General features: G+C 35.5%; 1 protein-coding gene across 3 annotated transcripts in view; it reads right to left on the reverse strand.

Annotated features, from left to right (window-relative positions):
- cbc (protein CLP1 homolog) overlaps positions 1-22997 on the reverse strand; it is a 194100-nt gene that overhangs the window by 44319 nt on the left and 126784 nt on the right. For all 3 annotated transcript variants that reach the window (XM_090415421.1, XM_090415438.1, XM_090415432.1), the window contains exons 8-9: positions 18039-18128; positions 10357-10457 (exon numbers count right to left, since the gene is read on the reverse strand). In XM_090415421.1, the coding sequence (XP_090271547.1) occupies positions 10357-10457; positions 18039-18128 (191 nt within the window). The remainder of the gene's footprint in view (positions 1-10356; positions 10458-18038; positions 18129-22997) is intronic.

A 22997-nucleotide genomic window follows, 5' to 3' on the forward strand; every position in this document is an offset into this window, starting at 1 on the left:
TGGATAGAGCTGAGGTTTGATCTACAACCATAAGTGATTCCATGTGAAGTTCTATCAATTTTTCCATTTGTCCATAATAAGGGAAATTGCAATCACACAACTGAGTATTCACCCACAAACTGAGTTAGCAGTGGAGTAATAAGCTGATATCGCATAGCAGATTTGCATTAAGGCAAACAGAGATGAGAATAATTTCCATAGATTCCAATATTTTTCTCTCATCACAGCATCTATATAGGAGCCCCAATCTATCCCATTTTACCAGATGTGTAGTGGACTGGCCATCATGGGATCAGCACAGTTAAAAGCATGACTGGATAGTGCAGAGGCCCTGAATCCATCCACCACAAACGATTCCATATGATGTGGAAGTTCTATCAGTTTTTCTATTTGTCCATAATAAGTCATTGCAATCACACCACTGGGTATCTTAGGCACTCATGTTTTGGTTTTACTGGACAAAGCAAGGATCATAGTTTGGTTACAGGTATGAATGTGGTTTTGATCTTATATTTCTTGAGAATTTTTTTCTAACTTGGCTGTAATGGAACTGATGTGTAGGAGAGAAATATCACCATTTATTTCAATATTATTAACAGCATGACACACAGGAAGAGGAATTTTGAATGAAATTAAACAGGGGGTTTGAAACAGTCCGCTCTCTCTCTTTTTTTTTTTTTTTTTGTAGCCATTTTTTAGAAAGCCATCAAAAGAAACTTTAGTTCTTGGGTAAATTCATTATCACTGAAGAGAGTGTGGACACAAGCTCCCAATGTAAAAATTACACCTACTTTTTGATAAGATAAAGATGAGACAGCATAAAGATATCTCTTAGTGTGTGTGCGTATTTTATACACAGAGTTTCAGCTTGTCTGACGAGTAAGTATGACAGCCTGAAAAGAAAGGGAACCATTGACTTGTAACTCCATGATAAATTTTATTTTGGGGTACTGGCTGTTGAGGTTCAAGAAATGTGTTCAGACCATGGCTCCAAATCAAGTAAACATCACCAATATAACTCTTCCATAGTTTTAGTTTTAATAGGAAGATGTTCTTTTCTTCAAAGGCTTCCAAGTAGATAATATTTGTCAATACATAGGGTTATCCTTAGCCAAGCAGAAGTTTTGTTTGTAGATAGTGTCTCCACATAAGAAGTAACTTGAATTTATACTATATACAAAGGGCATCACAACTTTCCTGGATAACTTCACTTGTAAAAGAGCTACTAGTTGTTCAAAAGGAACATTAGTACAGAGGGAATAATGTGAAAACCTGCCACAATTTCATCCCATTGAAGATGTATATCTGTAATCATGGAAGAATTGTTTAGAATACTTAATACACAAGACTGTAGAACCTGTTAATAATTTAGATGTTTTGACAACCAATATTGTTTATTGCAAAGGCTGATTCCATTTGTAATAAATCAGCTTCCTGTGAGGAAAGTAAAGATGCAGCCTTTTCTATTTTAAATAAGAGTTCTTTGGATAGTGTTCAGAGACATAATGCACCTGCGCACACGCATACCCACACACACACAAGTTTGAGCCTACACAAGCATCATTTTAGTAGAAAATGCAGACCTAGAAATAAAATTAGAGGAATTAGCTCATGTGTCCAGTCAACATGAATTTAAACAAAACAAAAGCAATGGTGAATGACAGTTTAACACTAAAGAAGAATTATACTAAGAGACAGAAGTGTAGAGGGGTAGATACATATATTTATTTGGACCTAATCATAAAAATGAAAAATGGACAAATAGAAGAAATAAAGAGAAGGATACAACTAGAATGAATGGCTTTTGGGAGGATGAAAGATATCCTCAAAGGTGATATTTCCAATAGTTTGAAGGAGGAAAAACTTTCAATCAGTGTCTTACCTGTAATTGCATACATCAGTGAAACCTAGAATTTAACTCAAAATATGGTTCACACATTGAAAGTTACCCAGAGAAGAACTGAAAGGAGCATGCTTGGTGTGACACTTAAACATAGAATACTCTCCCATTTTATAAGATCCAGAAGAGGTGTAAGGATATCATCAGTTACATTATGATTCAAAAAGATGGGTTGAACACAATGTAAGATATAACAACAAAAGATGGCCTGTAAATTATTGACAGAATGGAAACCAGTAGATGGCAGTAAGCAAAGGAGAAAACCAAGGAAAAAGATAGCAAGATGAAATTATTAGGATTGCCAAATTGCAACTGATGAGAGCAGCTGAAAATAGAATGGAATCGAAATAAACTGGGGAAGCTTTGACTATCAGTGGATTGATCCTGGTTCAAAACGAAGAATAAGATATACTGTAGTAGTTAATTTCCCCCACTGTTTTGATGTGAATCATCTGGAGTGCACACATAGTTATCTTAAATAGCAGTAGTAGTAACCTAATCAGTATTTAAAATAAAGCTGAGGTTTGTAATTAACAAATTCTTACCAAGATTCTGGAGTACCACAGTCCTAATTATTTTATTCTGATAGAACAAAAATGTTATGTGGGTCAAATATGTGCCATGCATATTGTTGAGGTTAGGGTGACTGATGAGAATTCCACAGGATTCTTTACTTTTGTGCTCATATTAGATTTTGATGTGATGTGAGAATTCTGTATGGAGTATCTAGCACATCATCAGAAGGCCAAATTTACCCTAGTTATTAAATTAATGTGTTGTATTCCTTTTTTTTTTCTACAGAAGAATCATGTGTCCAGTTCATCTAGATAAGGCAAGTTACAAGTGCAGTGAACGTGGTACACTCCAGGATAAGCCAGTCAAGGATCCTTGGAGGAGTTGAATAAGGTCTCTAATTTGGCAGAAGGCTTATAGTGGATTAAGTTTGTATTTCTCAAACATGTGGAAAGGCTTATGTGTTCACAGTACATGTCCTTTATTTTCACGGTATTAATGACAACACAGAATGATATGAAAATATTTGTTAACTTATTTGCTGATATTTCACTGGCATTTATATCCAGCATCTTCAAAGCACAAAAATATTTTTGTCACAGTATTTAAATGCACGAAAAATGTATCCAATATGTGTGGACCATGTGGTCACTTCACTGTTTACAAATGTACTGTTAAATGAAACTTGATTTACTAAAGTCACATTTCCCCCCTGATATATTTCAACTATTTAAATTTACAGAACATTCAGGTTATTTTACATGGAAAGGGAAGATAAACAGTACAAACAACTAGATGAGACAGCAATGGGCTTCCCCTTTAGCTAATTTCTACAAAGAACACTTGGAAAAGTTAGCTATGAGTACAGCCACTCTCAAACCAGTGTTTTGGCTGCGTAATGTTGATGATAAGTTTGCTTTTTGGCAACATAGTCCAGACACATTGGGTATATTTTTAGTGCATTTAAACAACCTACACTCTAAAATCCATTTCACAACGGAACAGGAAGCTAATGATTGTCTGCCACTCCTGGATACACTAATCACATGACTTCCAGATGGTTCCGTATCTTTTTCTATAAATTAAAGATGCCAAGAAATTATATACTTGATTTAATCCTTTATCCAAGTGTAAGCAAAGAAATTTGTGCCTGAACTATTTTCAGGACTGGAGCAATTCGTATATAGAAGCTTATGACTTCACATCACTTGCCTTAGTATTCCATATCCTTATGGCTATGTACAGGGTGTTTGGGATAAATTTGATAGTTTCGTAAGGAAAAAGAAAATCTTCTTTGTATCTATTAAATTTAATGAATTGACAAAAAAACATTACAGGCAGAGTTAATTACAATACTATCAACAAGATTTACTCAAAATAACCACCATTAGCATCGATCACAGCTTCAATTCTGCTTCGGAACCTCGAACAAGCTGATGCTACAGTCTCCCTGGGAAGGGCCGCAAAAACTGTTTTAATTTTATCCATTAACTGGGCTTTTGTATTACTGGAAGTGCGATTGGTGTCTTTTTCAACTGTGCCCCATACAAAATAATCCATGGGGTTAAGGTCTGGGGAGTTTGGAGGCCAAACATTTGGACTGGTGAAGTCGTAGAAATTTTCAGACAACCATTTTTGACTTTTCCCAGAGGTGTGGCAAGGGGCCGAATCCTGCTGCCATACATACGGCCTACCATTGGCTACCCTTGTTATCCAGGGCTTGACTACAGTTAGCAACTCCACGAACAAAGCCCGAATTCCAATGCCAGGGTTCTTCAACACCTGTTCCTGCAGATTTGCGAGGAATTCTGCTGTACGAACGCAATCAGATCGTCTGCTAGGGATCTTTCTTCTTGCTACATCCTCGTAGTCACCATTGCAAGTCTCTAGTTCATGCCTGATTGTTTTTACTGTATTCAGGGAGCATTGGGCAGCAGTCGTAATATCCTTATTTTGATGGCGGGCACGAATCATCATGATACAAGTTATTCTCTTCCATGATTCAGGTGGGTTCCAGCTATCCATCCTTTCTGACATCTTGTATATGAATGAAGAAGGGTCCAAACTTTTAAATGAAGAGAAGTGTGTGTTAATACATGTAACTTACGGAAAAATATAATTAATTATAAATATGTCAAATTTATCCCGAACACCCTGTATAATGCTATGCATTATGGGAAAGGTCACCACCCACTCTGGTTTCGACCATTATTGAGGTCTCTTCAGTGAGAGCCAGACCCAGAGGTGATATCAGGTTGAAGTAACGCAGAAGTCATATTTTCATATACGAGTTGCCAAAAGGTGTGACACCTTATTAACTCTGGATTAGAGATAGTTGTTGAAAGATTTCCCCAGGCATATGGTTGCGAAGCACACAGCCACTAGGCTAACCGCGTCCACACGGTTAGCCTAGTGGCTATTAAATGGTTTGTGAACAACGCATTGGACTGATTCTATCAATGCACTATCCTAAAAATTTCGAACCTGCATAAGATGAAGTACAATCGAGTTACGACTAATTAAAGGTAAGGATTAACATAGGTGGGGAATGCTAACAAAATCTGCTTTATTTTTAGTTTAATATCTTATAATTTTCAACTCAATACATAGTCTAACTGGCGCAGTCCTAAAACAAATAAATTTGTTACATTATAGTATAGGAACATAACATAAGTAGAAGTAAATAAATGGCACGAGTCGACCGTTTATGACATTTCAAGAAGTTTTAAGTAAAAAACAAATAAAGACAAATCAGGGTTGAGAAATAGAAAAACAGAAAATATAACAATAATCTTTTAAAATAGTCTTATTTCATTATAACCCTATATAGCTTTTGGATACTGTGTAGCCAATCAGAGATGGCTGGCCCAAGACTCACTAATTTTAAGCAGCATCCAGTGAGCAGATTAGCAAACAAGTGATGCCATCTTGTGGTCCCTAAACCTAATATGGCTACTGTCTTAAATAGTATGGGTTTTACAGTTGATTTTCTTGAGTTTACAGGACAAAAAAAACCCGAGTTTCTAGGAGGGGAAAAAAACATGCTTGCCTCTGTGAGAGAACTCATAAACTGGTCTAAGAAAGGCTCAGAAAAAGTACCTCTAGTCAGCGACTAGAATTAAACCTAGGTCTTCCTTTGGGTTAAGGACATGGTTGTAGTGACTTTCATTTTCCTTGAGAAATGGGAATGTTTGCATGCAGCCTGAAAGCAACCATGTCCTTCACTTAAAAAGATATAAATCCATCTAGGATGCAGGAACGTTTTTATAATAGTTTTTTAACTCAGCAAATGAGTTAGACAATCCCATACTGGTAGGGTTCTTCAGACCTGAAAACTCATATTTAAACTATGCTAAATAAATGATACAGCCAAGCAGCCAAAAAAATTACTAGTGTTTATTAACTGGGAATATGCAATTAATATTTATACTTACTTCACAGCCTTGATAGCTTTAGCATATCAAGGCTGATCAGGATATGATACTCTATAGAGGCCAACATGGTTTTGTTAAAGGTAGAGCCTGCCTTAGCAATCTATTAACTATCCATAATAGAATAACATCAGAGTTGGACAAAGGAACTGGCTACACAGTGGTACTTCTGGATTTTGCTAAGGCTTTTGACAGGATACCCCATAGAACACTGTTACGCAAATTGGAGCAGATGGGAATGGATATTAAATTGGTGATATGGATAGGAGAATGGCTCAGGGAGAGATACCATAAGGTGGTGTATGGAAGAGCTGAGTCCAGAATGAGGCAGGTGACCAGTGGTGTGCCTCAGGGCTCTGTGCTTGGGCCAATGTTGTTTAATTTGTATATAAATGATATAGGAAACGGCTTAAAGGGAGATATTCAGTTGTTTGCTGATGATGCAAAGTTGTGTAGTGCAATAAAAAATCAAGCTGATGTTGAAAGTTTGCAGGAGGATTTAAATAAGCTGGTAAAATGGGCAAAAGAAAATGGATGTCAGTTCAATGTGGAAAAGTGTAAAGTCTTGCATTTTGGGATTAAAAGATTACCAGCTGTGTACTACATAGATGGAAAGGTACTCCAAGAGATTGATGAGGCTAGGGACTTAGGGGTATTGGTAGATAAGGAGATGAAGTTCAGAGGACACATTGCTAAGGTGTCCAAGATTGCACATAGGATTACTTGGTTGTTGAGGAACACACTGACATCCAGAGATAAAGAGGTTATTATTCCCCTTTATAAAGCATTGATACTTCCACATTTGGATTACTGTGCTCAGGTCTGGTCACCTGGATTCCTTGGAGATGAGGAGGCTGTGGAGAGGGTTCAGAGAAGAGTGACCAAGTTGGTGAGTGATATAAAAAATGCTCCCTACATTGATAGATTGAGAGCTTGTGGATTGCAGAGATTGGTTGATAGGCAAAGAAGAGGGGATATGATAGAAACATTCAAATTACTAAAAGGTTTTTATAGGATTGATGCAGGGGAAATGTTTCAGCTGTGTGATAGTGATGGAAGAACAAGAGGTCATCTCTGGAAATTAAAGAAGAGTGTGGTTAACAAAGGTGTCAGAACAAGGTTTTTTGCCTGGAGGGTGGTGAATGAGTGGAATTCATTGCCTGACTTTGTTGTGAGCTCTTCATCTGTAAATGAATTCAAGAAGAGATATGACAGATATTGTTTTGCTAGTTTGGGTCTCCCGTGATGAGTCTACTGACTCCATGGAGATACCCGTAATAATAATAATAATATTCCAAAATAAATAATGTTCAGAAATGAATTAATTGCAACAGGAAATATGTTACAGTGAGCTTCCTATACTGTAGACACTCATTTCTGAGTGTCTACAGGGTCTGAGTGAGAAATGAGAGTGTGCACTAAAACCTCAGTTAAATCTCAAGATAAGTTCATAAAATTAGAATGCTAAATGTAATTGTACTAGATGGGGTGATTTTAACCTTATGTAAATAAGAAAGGTGAAAGCATAAACATGAATAGAACAGTATTGAAATTTTATTCAACAATTACCTTAAGTGTCTTAGAGTAGCGATAACACTAGATAATGGTACATAATTCCAGAAATTATGTAACATTATCTGGTGTTATCACTTGAACGCTTTAAACAAGGAATACCTGTATTCCTTGCTTAAAGCGGTTTTGCTAACGCAGTGAAATTAATTGTAGCAATCCCTTGATATATGCAGCAAGAGTTTTGATTAACGTACCTTTAACTGCAGAGCTCGCAGCTAATCTGACAGATACATGCAAAATGTTTAATATAAATATTCTTACACAATTCAATGTATAGCTTGGAGGTCATGAGTAGCTGTGCATTAATATGTTCCAAGCGATATTCCACACTGTTTTTGCTTGGTTTGGTTTGACACATGTTATGTAAAGGTTTGTGATATCTGACAGTAAATTGTACTGAGAGATACAGCGACTTCCGATGTCAGTATAGTATGGTTTACTTATTTTTTATTATTTGTTCAATAATTTCTAGATTGTAACTAAAAATAAATAAACCATCATGTATAATATTACTGAAATAGAGAGCCAAAGGCTTATTTATTATACATCTCCTCTAGGAGATGTGATTTGCATTATGAAAAATACTAATGAAAGTGATCTGGAGTTTACTCCACCTTTACTACGATTTGCCCATAAGGTTGCTTATGCTTGCTTCTGCCGAAACTTTCAGTTTTCTATATATTCGGCACGTAACTCTTGCAGTTCCTATGTTCAGTTATGAAATAATGTTGGATTCAATATCCACTTAATTTGTACCATCATGCATTATATTTGCAGTGTTTTTTCTATATGTTTTATTGTTTGTTTGCCGAGATCTGGAGGGTGATTTTGTTGTTATTGTAGAATTTATGCCGATAAGAAAAAAACTAAAACTGTTCAAAAGACTCTTGATAACTTCTTTTGATAAAAAAAATTGCAGTAATAATGTAGGTAGTACAAGCATTTATTAAACATTTACTTTGCATTCATTTTTTATCTTTCCTAAAAGAGTACCATATAAAATGAATTATTAATACATTAATTGATCATGGTCGAATTGTAATTTTTACCATTGATTATTAGATTTGATTAACGTGGTAACATTGAGGGATTAATTAACCGCGTTAACTGAAGGATACCTGTACTGAGCATTTGCAAAATAGCACTATAATGATAATGAAATAGCATTGAATGGTATAGTATCAACTGGGGTACTACTGTATTCAGTTTAGTGAATGTATACCCCCCCCCCCAGATAATCATATAACCAAAGCAACTCACAAATCTGATTCAAAAAGGATTCTTAATAAAATACTATCTTTAAACCAAAGATGCCAAGAAATTATATTTCTTGATTTAATCCTTTAACCAAGTGTAAGCAAAAACAGTTAGTGACTATTAAATTATTTAAGGAATTTACAACGTATACTGGAATATTAATTAAAGGAAACTTTAATAAATACTTCCTATATTTCGGCAATGTCACAATGCCATCTTCATGGGAACATACAACTATGACACATGCATGCAGGCACTACAAAAAGCAAATGAGGCAGAAGAGAGAAAACTACTGTTGTTCCTAGAGAGTCCTAAAGGTGCCTCGTAGCAGGCTATATTGGGTTGTCTTGGCTGTTGGGCTGAAGTTCTCAAAATGCAAGCTTCTCAAATTTGGGGCAGTCTCGTGCACCCAAATTCGTTGAGGTTTGGAAAGTTTTTTTAGAGCTGAGGCTGATTGCATGAACAGTCTTTCATATTTAAATTTGCTGTAGTGTATTAATGTGGCTTTCTTCTAACGTATTCTGTGGCGAGTATCCAGAATATAGTCTGCAAGCCCAGAGTGGCTGTACTGGTGAAATTGGATGTAGTCTTTGTGTTCCAAAATCCTGACATTTGCAGTCCTGCTTGTTTGGCCAAAGTAAGACAGTTTACAGCTGCAAGGGATCTGGTATACCCCAGGAAGGTCTAGGGGAAGTGGTTGGTCATTGGTGGAGTGGATAAGGGATGCCAATTTTTATATGGTTTGTAACAAGAAGTCAGGTCACGTTTTTTAAGATTTTGGTTAACTTTTCAGAGGTGCCCTGAATACAGGGAATGGTGATGAATTTAGTGTAATCTTTGTTATGAAGGGGGGATCCGCCACAGAATACACTGGAAAAAAGCCACGTTAATACACCGCAGCAAATTTAAATATGAAAGACTGTTCATGGAATCAGCTTCAGCCCTAAAAAACTTTACAAACCTAACAAATTTGGATGCATGAGACTGCTCCAAACTTGGGAAGCTTGGATTTTGAGAAATTCAGCCCAACAGCCAAGACAATCCTATATAGCCTGCTAAAGGGGAACCTTTAGGACTCTACGAACAACAGTAGTTTTCTCTCTTCTGCCTCATTTGCTTTTTGTAGTGCCTGTGTGCCAGTGTCATAGTTGTATCTTCCCATGAAGGTGGCAATGTGACATTGCCAAAATATAGGAAGTATTTATTAAAGTTTCCTTTAATTAATATTCCAGCATATGCTGTAAATTCCTTAAATAATTTAATAGTCATCTACAAGATAAACAGTTAGTATTTTTCTTGTAGATAGACATGTAGGTAATTCATGGCCCAGTCAGAAAAACATGATGGGCCATGAATTACCATATACTGCCTTAATATCCCATAATGCAAAGTACAAAGCATTATGTGAAACTAAGTCAATTGATATGAAGTCATTAGCCTCTATATAAAAGTAGCCCAGTTTGTGCCTGAAGTTACTTCAAACACAAACTTTGTTTGCTTACACTTGGATAAATGATTAAACCAAGAATATAATTTCTTGGTATCTTTAATTTGCAGTTATGATATATCATTATTATGAAATTAGTGCTCAGGCAAAATCCTATAATATAGATAAATATAATAGTTTAATTTTAATTTAAAGAAACAGATAATATCATATGTCATATGCTTTTATATACCTACCCCTCCTGATTTTGGCGTAAACACAACTTTGACAAAACTAGGCATATCTCTTACTAGTTCATTAAACAGTCTTTCCTGATCAAGGACCAAAATTACATCCACTGCAAAAGATAGAAAATAGTTTATCATAGATATATCACAAGAACATTTAAATTTAAGCTAGCATAGTAGTAAATAAAAGCATGTGATTTAAAAGGAGCAAAGAGATAAGCAATTTTTTTAGAATTTAGTTAATAATGTAAGATTAATTTGCAATTTTTTTTTAACGAATGTATGATAGTATACTGTGTAGCTATTTAGAAAAAGTTGTATCCTTTATATTGTACTAATGTTAATATGGCAATGCATTACAGCAACTGACAGCCAAAACATCTCTGTTAAAGGAATTGAATATGAGAGATTTTGTTCAATGCAGTGCATATAAAATGCGTTTTGTATAAAGAATGAAAGATTTATAGAAAGAAGTGAAATTGATCAACAAATATGTCAGATGTTTTGGGAGGTGCGAGTTGTGTGGAATGAGTGACATCACTAAGAATGTTGACAAAAGATGAAAAAATGTGTCAGCAAGATCACTGATGAAAGTGGAAGAATGAGATGGTTGTTACAAGATAAATATCTAAATTGTAAATCACTAGAAACAGCTAATGAGTGATAGGGCTGAGAAAAGGAAAGGTAGAGAGCATGTAAAGGAATTACAACAAAGCAAGAGAGAGAGAGAGAGAGATCTTTGTATGGAAATCCTATGACAAGAAAAGAACTAATGAAATCATGTTTCTCCAAGTGTAAAGTTCTGACTATGTCATTTCTTATTAGTTGATAATAGTGATAATTGATTAAATAAAGGGAATGGACATAAGATGATAATGTTGCTGAGTACTGCAAAGTTTGATAGGATACTGAATGGCACTAGCTAGAGCAAATAGGGATGAATATGGAACTGTTCATATGTGGGAATAGCTGATGAACAGCTATCAAAAAGTAATATATGAAAGAGTAGCATTCAGGAGGAGGAGGATGCTGACTATCAGTGTGCTACAAGAAGGCTGCACACTTCAAGTGATATTTAATTTTTACATTAATGATATAGGAAATTATTTGAAAGAAAATATTCAGTTATATCATTATCATCTCATCAAATTCCTAATACATACTCTCAGCAGTGTACAGGATATTATAATAAACCAGATGGAAAAGTTACATCATTACTAGCTTCTTACCTTCTGACAATTTTTCTCATTTATGTCACTTGTCAGGACTCCAATATTGTTGACTCCAAATCTTATGTTATGGTTTTCTAAGGCACTTCTTAATGTATCAATCTACTTAGGATCGCAGTCTTTCCCTTGGGTTTTTCCCCTGCTGGCCTGGTAAAAACACTTGTTTTGCTGACCTTTCGTTACCCATTCTGTTAAGTAATCATACTATCTGAGATTAGCTCTGTTAACACTCCATGAATGTAAACAATGTCAAGTTCTTTCCTAATATCGTCATTTTTAATATGATACTATTATTGATTCCATCAGTTGACATCACTAATCTTTCTCAGAACTCTCATATATGTAGTCTCTAGTCTTTGACCACAGTTTTACTTCTAACCCAGCTCTCAGATTCAAAATTCAAAAGTTAAAACTGGCTTGAACACTGTCTAGTATACTGCTAGCTCAGCATTTTGACTAATTTCTCTCTTATTATATATAAATTTATTTAGATGACTTCCTACTGTTTGGGATTTAGCTGACAAAATTGTAGTCTTATTGGCTTAAATTACAAAGAAAATGATGATACAACACGAGAGAATTTCATGCCGGCTGGGGTTCACATGAAGTTAAACAAGACCCCCATTCTTTTCACCAGGAAACCAGGTTGAATAGCAAAAAAGTCAGCTACTGGAACAAATCCTGAAACACACCCCAACTCAACACACCAGTCAAAACTGGTACTACCAACATAAGCAGCCCGAATGGCAAAGAAATGGCATTAGCTGAGGAAGGAGTAGCTATAGGATTCACTATAGCTACTCCTTCTAATCTTCTTGAATGGCAGGCAATATCAAGTACAGTGATGTGAGCAAATATCAGAATGAGAAATTGGATAATGAGACTTATTTGTGCCTATGTTCCCACAGAAGGTTCTACTAAGATAGAAGTGGAGGAATTTTTTGAGGCTTTAGAGAAAGCAACTGCACAATGAAAAGTTGGGTTCTTGTTAATCACAACAGAGTAGGAAATAATTGTCGGACATACAAAAATATTTTGGAAAAATTTGAAGACAAGAGTAAAGCTAATAATAATGGCAAATATGTGTTGGATTTCTGCTCAGGACATGGACAGGTTATTACTAATACAATGTTCCAACATAAAAATGTGCATAAATTCACATGGAGAGAAGAAGCAAGGAATCAGAAAAAGTCTCATTGACTATGTTATTCTTAATAGTGATATTTCTGATTAGCAGGACGCTAGAGTGTACAGAGGATTTGAAATTGGAGGTGACTACCACTTAGTCTTGAGCAGAATAAAACTGAATTACATATTGAAAAGATGAACACGTAAGAAGGTTTTAAAGCGAATAAAAGTTGAGCAGCTCTCAGATGTGAATTGTAGACTAAAATACACTAACATCATTCAAGAAAAAATGAAAGAGTTTGAGAATAGGAACCAAACCATGGAGATTCAGCGGCAAGCTCTGAAGAAAATACTGATTGATTCAGCCAGAAAGAAAGGCATGTGGTGAGGTTGTCTGCAAGGATAGAAAAATCAGAATTCCATGGTGGACACAGGAAGTTAAAGAGGCAGTGAAGGAAAAGAAGAAAGCATATCAAAAGTTCCTGGAAAATAAGTCAGCTTGTGCTCCTACAGAATACAGAGACAAATGTAAGAAAGCTAAACGCTATGTAAAACTAGCTAAACAAAACTCACAGGAAAACTTTGGTAAGAACATCGAAAATAAATATCAGGAAGGTGGCAAAATATTCTGGAGGCTGTTGTAAAAGCTCAGAAATGGAGGATAGAGTGCTGTAAAAGGAATTAGAGATGATAAGGGTCACATCAACACTGGAAAAAAAGATATCCTTGATGTCTGGGTCTCACTGGCATGAAATTAAACAAGACTAACCATTCTTTATGCCAGGGAATAGTTCGAAAAATTGCTAAATCAAACAAGCAGTGACAGTACAGTGGTAAAAAACAGTCAACAGGCATGCAATCAGGAATACATATTCTCAATTGATTAGATGATATTCAACCAGAAATGCTCAAGTATGGAAGTATAAGTCTTGCTGTAGTTACACTGCATAGATCAGAAGGCCTGGACAGAGGGACAAATTCCATATGATTGGAGTAGAACTCTCATAGTACCATGTACAAAAAAAGGAAGTAAAAGTGAATGTAAGAATTACAGAGGTATTTCCCTACTGAGTGTTCCTGGTAAGATTTATGCAAGTATACTTGAGAAATGGTTGAGAAGGATTTTAGAAGGGAAGCTTGTTGAAGAACAAGCTGGATCGTGCCAAACAGAGGCTATCAGATCACTTTCACTTTATGAGAAATAGTTGAGAAATCATGTGAATATAACAAAGATCTGTATTTAAATTTTGTAGACCTGCAAAAGGCATATGACATGGTGCCAAGAAAAAAAGTATTCAAAACACTACAGTTATATGGTGTCAATGGAGAATTACATCAAGCAGTACTTGGCCATTATTTGATTTGTGAGTCAGCAGTTAGAATTGAAGGAAATACAGAAAGATGGTTTATGTTAAATCTGGAGTCAGATAAGGATATACATTATGCTCTTTGTTATTCATTATCCATATGGATCACATTATGAAGTGGCATTAAACCTGATATCAAAATTGCAAATGTTAATCTCAGCTCTTTATGGAGATGATGTTATACTTCATCATCATCAAATTCCTGCCATGTACCCTCAAGGGGTGTACAGGATATGATATTACTACATGAAAAATTTACATCATTACTAACTTCCTATCTACAATTTTCCTCCAATTCAGTCTGTTACTTGTCAAGACTCCAACATTTTGTATAACTGAGAGGAAATCTCCATAGCCTTTAAAGGAATGCGGAGAACCGACCACAGCTTCTGACCTAATGTCCAATTCTCACCTTCTTGTGGTGCACCCTGTTGGGTATCTACTTGGATACTGAATGAACGAGGATGGGCTGGCAATTTGGTATTTAGCCGACCTAATTGTATTCCTATTGGTTAAACCAAAATACAAAATTATGTTATACTTATGGACTGAAAAGTATGTATCACTTATAATCTTTTCACTACTATGCTATCTAATGTATACAAAAAGCCATTTTAACAAATGGCTTTTTGTACATTAGATAGCATAGTAGTAAAATGATATATTGCCAAATTAGTACAAGTCTGGATTAGGAGTAGTTGTAACAAATGTATAGTGTGTGTTTGCTAGGCTGAGAAAAATTTGCTAACACTATCTCGAATATAGAGTACTCAGGATCAGATCTTCACTTTACGACAAATAGTCGAGAAAGCATGGGAATATAACAAAGATCTGTATTTAAGTTTTGTCGATTTGGAAAAGGCATATGACAAGGTGCCAAGAGAGAAGCTACTCAATACGCTACAGTTATATGGTGTCAATGGGACATTATATCAAGCAATACTTAGTCTTTATTTGAGTTGTAAGTCAGCAGTTAGAATTGAAGGAAGTACAGGAAGATGGTTTAATATTAAATCTGGTGTGAGACAAGGATGTACATTATCCCCTCTGTTATTCATTATCTATATGGATCACATTATGAAGGAAAGTGGTATTAAACATGATATCAAAATTCGAGATGTTAATGCCAGTGCTTTGCTTTATGCGGATGATGTTATACTTCTAAATAAATCCACTACAAGTCTGCAAGATTCTCTGACTAAATTGAATAGCTGTTGTAATAGATATGGTATGAAGGTCAGCAATAAAAAGACAAAGACAATGAAAATAGGCAGAATCATTGAAAATGTCAACTGTGTTGTGAATGGAGAACCTGTGGAACAAGTGAAACATTTCAGCTACTTAGGCACGATTTTTACTGAAGATGGTAAATTAAATATAGAAATAGACAACAGAATCAGCAAAAGCTGGTATGGTAGGAAGTGAATTGAATAAATTCATATGGAATAAGAGAGAAATTAGTCGGAACACTAAATTAGTATACAAGACAGTGTTCAAACCAGTTTTAACTTATGGATCTGAGAGCTAGGTCAGAAGTAAAACACTTAACCAAAGACTAGAGACCACAGATATGAGAGTCCTGAGAAAGATTATAGGCATGAACAGATGGCATCAATGGCAATATCATATTAAAAACGAGGATATTAGGAAAGAACTTGACATTGTCAACATCCAGGAATGTGTCAGCAGAGCTAATCTGAGGTGCTATGGTCATTTAAACAGAATGGGCAAAGAAAGATTAGTAAAACAAGTGTTCTCTGCCAGGTTGGCAGCAAAACGACCCAGAGAAAGACCAAGATGTAGGCGGATTGATATGGTACAAAGTGCCTTAGACGACAGAAATATAAGATCTGATAATGTTGGGGTCTTGACAAGTAACAGACTGATTTGGAGGAAAATTGTAGATAGGAAGTTAGTAATGATGTAATTTTTTTCATGTAGTACTGTCATATCCTGTACACCCCTTGAGGGTACATGGCAGGAATTTGATGATGATGATGATATGCTACTTTGTACTTATAAAGGAAATACAAGGTGATCAAAATTAACGTATCCCTGTTTAAGGCCATGTGCCATCCAATGATTCAAATGCTGAGAAATTTTGCTGGAAAGCATTGGGTTCAAAGAAAAGTGATATCTGAGAATAAAAATAAAGAAAATAAAAAGTAGTTCCAAAATTCGCAACCAGGGGAGTTGTAAACACCAAATGCATGGAATTTGCATATCATACAAATCAGCAGGTGCCAGGAGTGTTAAAAAGATGGACACAGGATTTTTCTCTTCATTCTAGTTGTTATACTGTCCACAGTGATGGAACTAACCTTGCCCCAACATGCTTTGCTCATGAACCTGTACTACCTAAACAATTGCAACAGTGTTGCTGCACTCAGTGAATTTTGCTGCCTTAACAAATGTCAATGAGGTCCACTATCTCCAAGTGCTCTGCAACAAATGATTAGTCATTTTGAAGAAATGGGATTGTTGGGAGTTAGAAATGGCAGCGGTCACAAACCAATCAGTTCAGAACAAGTGAATGAAGTTACTAATGCTGTTGTGCAGCAGGCCATGAATAACAGTGTTGGCTGCTGTGCATGTGCTGTATCAAGACATGTATGCACCTTCCACAACTGCCTGGAAAATTCTATGGATTTCTATCCATTAAAAATAACCCTAACACGGGAGTTGCACAACAGGACTTTGAAAGTCGACTGGCATTCACTTAAACATGCCTAGCTCAAGTGGAGTTGGACGCCGCATGGCCATAGATGATTTTTGGAGGAGACGAGGCTCACTTTTACCTGAATGGAGCTCTGAATATCTACAGCTGATAAGTATGGGCTATGTAAAACCCACATGCAATCCATGTGCAATTCCTGTCTGGTGCAAGTTTTGCAGCTTCATTTATCACTGGACCATTCTTCTTTGAGGACATTCATCACGTGTCCTGCTCAGTTACTGTCAAGAGGTATCATGATATGACAAACAATGTTATTGTGCTACAGCAGCACCTGTGCATGAATTCAGTCATTTTCATGCAGGATGGGCCACACATTAGTCAATCCGTACAGGAGGCTCTTCGAGAACACTTCACAGAAGTCAGGGGTGATCAGATGTGTTTCCCACTGTGTGGCCACCTTATTCACCTGATCTGACTCCCTGTGGCTTCTGGCTCTGGAGATTTCTCAAAAGACAGGGTTTATTAGGATCATCCTGATAACTTGCCAGCACTGAAATGCAGCATAATGCAGTATGTGTGTAACATTAGTCTCGACCAGCTGCATTCTACTGTTGAACACACTGTGCAAAGGATGCAGTTCGTGGCAAACTGGGAAGGGCATCACATTGAACAGCACAGCCCATGAATGCATAACAGAAGTAAATAAAAATGTATTATTTATGCTTGCATCACTCTTCTCCTTACACATACAGAAAAATTACTATATCTTCATTGGATACATCATATAGCATCCCTGGTGAATTTTGGAACTACCTTTTTTTTTTTTTTTTTTTTTTAAATCTTGGATATCACTTCTGTATAACACAATATATCTATGCAAAGTTTCATATCATTTGGATCACTAGGTGGAGTGCAACCTAGTGATCAGGGATACTTTAATTTTGATCACCCTGTATGTCTGCATCAAAACACAACTGAATATTTTCATGGGATCCAGCTTCCACTGAGGAGACCTAATAAACATCAAAATTAGGTATCGTATATCACAGTAACACAAGGTATTATTACGTGTCTGTAAAGGAGTGCTGCACATTACATTACGAGGCAAAGAGCATAATATCAATACTATTCTTTAATATACAAGTAGCCTAGTACCAAGATAATTCACAGGAAACTTTTTTTTTTTTTTTTTTTTTACATTTCAGTATAAAAAAACAAGAAAGTAACTTCTTGTGAAGTATAAACATTTTAATCATAATATTTACAATCATGTACTTCGTTATAACATACCTTCAAAGGCTAAAGCTGCATGCGTGATTGCTTGGTATCCTTGATTTTTGACCCATCCACAAGTATTGATTATAACTCCACTTACACTCGCTGGTATTATATAAAAAAAAAAAAAATTAAAATATAAGTCTATATTATCAATAAAGCCAATACTGCACCTAGAAATAAATATATGTGAATAAGTACACACAGACACCTCTCATACTTTTCAATGATTATATAGGTAAAATAACCAAAAAGACAACAGTGGTTTGAAGATTTATAATAGTACTTGCATATACATATATACATATCTTTATCAGCATGAAAAATTGGAAAACTATGTTGGTTCTGAATAAAGAAATTAGGGAGGTAAACATAAAAAGGAGCATTTTTCAAGGAGACTCCTTTATTGTTTATTTTGTCACTGATCCCCTTAACTAGAATTTTAAATAAAACTGCTCATGGTTACCAAACTGCGCAAAAAAGTGCAAAGATATCTCACCTTTTATACATGGACAATCTGAAGCTGTATGCAAAATCAGAGAATGAACTTGGATCAGTGCTTAATACTGTGGACATATTCAGTCAGATATATCAATGGATTTTGGCTTAGACAAACGTGCAATTGTCGGAATAACAAGAGAAAAGTTTGAAGACCTGAACGAAATCGAGCTGCTCAATGGCAAAAAAATCAAGGCAATAAAATTTAATGATAGTTTCAAATATTTGGGAATTTTACAAGCATCAGAAATTCTGCACAATAAGATCAAAGAAAAAACTAGAGCAGAATACATAAGGCAGCTAAGAAAACTCTTTAAATTAAGCTGGAAATTTGATAAAAGCAATTGACACCTAGGTCATACCTGTTTTGAGATATTCAGTAGGCATTGTTGAATGGACCCAGCTAGAGTTGGAGGATTTAGACAGAAAAACTCGAAAATCAACAACAATGCATCATGCCCTCAATTCTCACAGTAACATTGATAGGTTCTACCTATCATGCAAAAAAGAAGGCAGAGGATTACTACAAGTAAAGCAAGTTGCTGAAGAAGAAAAATTAAATATAAATGATCTGCAGCAAGCAAAGGAAATTTTTTCTAATTGAGGTAAGGCCAACCAAGTAAAAGTGAAAACTGAAAGATGGAAAAATAAGGCATTGCATGGAAAGTACCTTCACAGCATAGAGGACAGCACTGACAGTAACTTGACCTGGCAATGGCAATGAAATGAAGCAAACTCTGTTTGCTCCATTTCCAAAGAGAGCAAAAAGAAAAAAACAGAGTCGGTAATTTTGGCAGCACAAGATTGGGCCATTAAGACCAAAGTTATGAAGGTAAAAATACAAAAACTTCAAGAAGACAGTAAATGCAAATTGTGCAAAGAGAAGGAAGAAACAGTAGACCACATCCATATTATAAGTAGGTGCAACAAAATCACACAAACTGAGTACCGTAAAAGGAAAGATAATGTAGTTAAGATAGCTCACCGTCATTTATGTAAAAAGTATGGGTTTAAAGTATCTAAAGACTTTTGGAAGCATAAAGTTGACCAAAAAGTGATTGAGAATGAAAAAGCTAAAATACTCTGGGATTTCAAAATCCAGACTGACAAAAGATTGGAATATAATACACCAGATATAACAGTGGTTGAAAAAAGTGAAAACAAGGGTGTTCAGTTTATCAAAATATCAGTACTAGGATATAGCCAAAATGACAAAAAAGAAACTGAAAAAATTACAAGATATCACGAGTTACAAGTCGAAGTTGAACGAATTTGGCAAATGAAAATGAAAGTTTTTCCCATAATAATAGGTGCTTTAGGCACCATCCCTGAAACACTAAAAATACATTTAGAAGCACCTGAGTTACATAGATTGGGCAGTTGCAAAGGCTGCTTTGTATGGCACAGCATTCATATTCAGAAGATATTTCCACAATTCATAAGCATAAGCCCTTGGGAAGAGCTCAAATTAGTGGAATATAACCAGCCTTTTACTTAAGGCTGAGGAAGCAAATCAAGTATGGATGAATATTTTATTTATATATATACACAAAAACCAAGGGATAACAATATAGAAAAACTATTATCTTGAACATGACTATAAGACTTCATCTGGTGGATAACATGAAAAGAGAAATAAAATATACATTACAAGAGAATAACGGCAATAAATTAAGTTACAAATGGATTGCTGACATTTGAAGGCATTTTGGATTCCACAGTATTATTGAGCATGTTCACGTGAGTATGATCTCATGTAAGTCAAAGTTGGATGGCTGAGGAGTAATGGTAAGAGAGGCTATAGCTTAAGTTAGTATTAAGATGGAGCAGACTAAGGACAATTTCAATAATTCTTATCTCAAGCTCATAACATCTAAAAATGTTTTCTAATTTATCCCAGATCACTGCTGTGAGTGACAAAACATTCACTGTCAGGGTTAGCAAAATTAAGATTGTGATAAGAAAGATGGTGGCTCTGGTTTGGTCATAGATGATGTCTCTAACATAAGTCTGGAATCCAGACCATGGCTGCCCTATATGTTGTTCAATGGATTTTTCCATCTAACCAAAATATGACACATTGTAGTTATACTAAAGACAGTAAATGCATGAACATTTCAAGCTCTTGTGTTTAGGTTTTGCTGTACCAAACAATGAACAGATTTGGTTAGAGGAGTGAAAGAAGTGTGAATTTCATATTTTTTGGGAATTCTGGCTAACTCTGGTGAAACAGAGCTGATGTATGGAAAAGACGTAAACCCTTTCACATCATGATCTTCAATATGGTGAGCAAGTGGATTATATAGGAATTATGTAATAGTCTTATGATAACTGTTCTGATGTTATTTCTGTTTTTTTCACTGATGAGCGAGTGAGCACGTTAATGTATTGTACAAACGATGCCATGCTTTTGGTGTGGGTAATGATAAGACTGCACTTGAAGGTAACTGATGGTATTCTATATATATAAATTTATATATCTTCAATTTTTATGACACACATTTAAGTTTGACATCCAAGAATGAGAGAGTACTTTTAACTTCCAACTGAAGACCATGGCTACAAATTAAGAAAATGTCATCAATATATTCTCCATAATAATAATCAGAGCTTGACAAATACACCTGCCCACTCACCCATGGTGAGTAGATTGTGCCAGCTAACGGGTACCTACAGAATGAACAAAATAGAATATTTTTTATTTAGTAAAAATAACTAACTTTACAAAAATCAAGTGGATATTAAATCCAGCTTGATTTTTATAAATTTTGCATCACCAGATTAAAGCCTTTTGGCTTTTTATTTTAGAAAAAATAAATAACTTTTCCAACAATGGTATAGGTCATCATCAAATTCCTACCATGTACTCTCAAGGGGTGTACAGGATATGATAGTACTACATGAAAAATTTACATCATTAATAACTTCTTATCTACAATTTTCCTCCAAATCAGTCTGTTATTTGTCAGCCCTCCAACATTATCAGATCTTATATTTCTATTGTCTAAAGCATTTTGTAGCGTATCAATCCACCTATATCTTGGTCTTCCTCTGGGTCGCTTTCCTGCCAACCTAGCAGAGAATACTTGTTTTGTTAATCTTTCCTCACCCATTCTGTTTACGTGACCATACCACCTGATATTAGCTCTGCTAACGCATTCCTGGATGCTGACAATGTCAAGTTCTTTCCTAATATCCTCGGTTTTAATATGATATTGCCATTGATACCATCTGTTCACGCCTCTAATCTTTCTCAGGACTCTCATATCTGCGGTCTCTAGTCTTTGGTCAAGTATTTTACTTCTGAGCCAGCTCTCAGATCCATAAGTTAAAACTGGTTTGAACACTATCTTGTATACAGCTAATTCAGTGTTTTGGCTAATTTCTCTCTTATTCCATATGAATTGATAAAATTGACTTCCTACCATACCAGCTTTGTTGATTCTGTTGTGTATTTCCATATTTAATTTGCCATTTTCACTAAAAATTGTGCGTAAGTAACTAAAATGTTTTACTTGTTCCACAGGTTCTCCGTTCACAATGCAGTTGACATTTTCAACAATTCTAACTATTTTCATCATCTTTGTCTTTTTATTGCTGATCTTCATACCATATCTATTACAACAATTATTCAATTTACTCAGGGAATCTTGCAGACTTGTAGCTGATTTATTTAGAAGTATAACATCGTCTACATAAAACAAAGAGCTGACATTAACATCTCCAATTTTGATATCAGGTTTGATACTACTTTCCTTCATAATGTGATCCATACAGATAATGAATAACAGAGGGAATAATGTACATCCTTGTCTCACACCAGATTTAACATTAAACCACTGTACTTCCTTCAATTCTAATTGCTGTCTTACAACTCAAATAATGACTAAGCATTGCTAACTGTAGCATTTTGAATAGCTCCTCTCTAGGCACCTTGTCATATGCTTTTTCCAGCTCTACAAAACTTAAATACAGATCTTTGTTATATTCCCATGCTTTCTCAACTATTTGTCGTAAAGTGAAGATGTGATCCTGAAAGCCTCTATTTGGCCTGAATCCAGCATGTTCTTCAGCCAGCTTTTCTTCCACAATTCTTCTCAACCGTGTCTCAAGTATACTTGCACAGATCTTGCCAGGAACACTCAGTAGGGAAATACCTCTGTAATTCTCACATTCAGTTTTATTTCATTTTTTATATATGGGTACTATGAGAACTCTACTCCAATCATCGGGAATTCGTCCTTCTGTCCAGGCTTTCTGAACTATGCAGTGCAGCCACTGTAAGACTTTTATACCACCGCACTTCAGCATTTCTGGTCGAATATCATCTACTCCTGCTGCCTTTCCGCATTTCAAGCCTTTGATGGCTTTTTCTACTTCAAGTATGGATATGTATGCCTGTTGAGTGTTTTTTACCACTGTACTATCACTGCTTGTTTCATTTAGCAATTTTTCAAAGCAATTACTCCATACTTC

The sequence above is a fragment of the Typopeltis vanoorti genome, chromosome 1 (assembly GCF_054136105.1).
Source record: "Typopeltis vanoorti isolate ZY-2024b chromosome 1, IOZ_Tvanoo_1.0, whole genome shotgun sequence".
In the NCBI taxonomy this organism is placed as follows: Eukaryota; Metazoa; Arthropoda; class Arachnida; order Uropygi; family Thelyphonidae; genus Typopeltis; species Typopeltis vanoorti.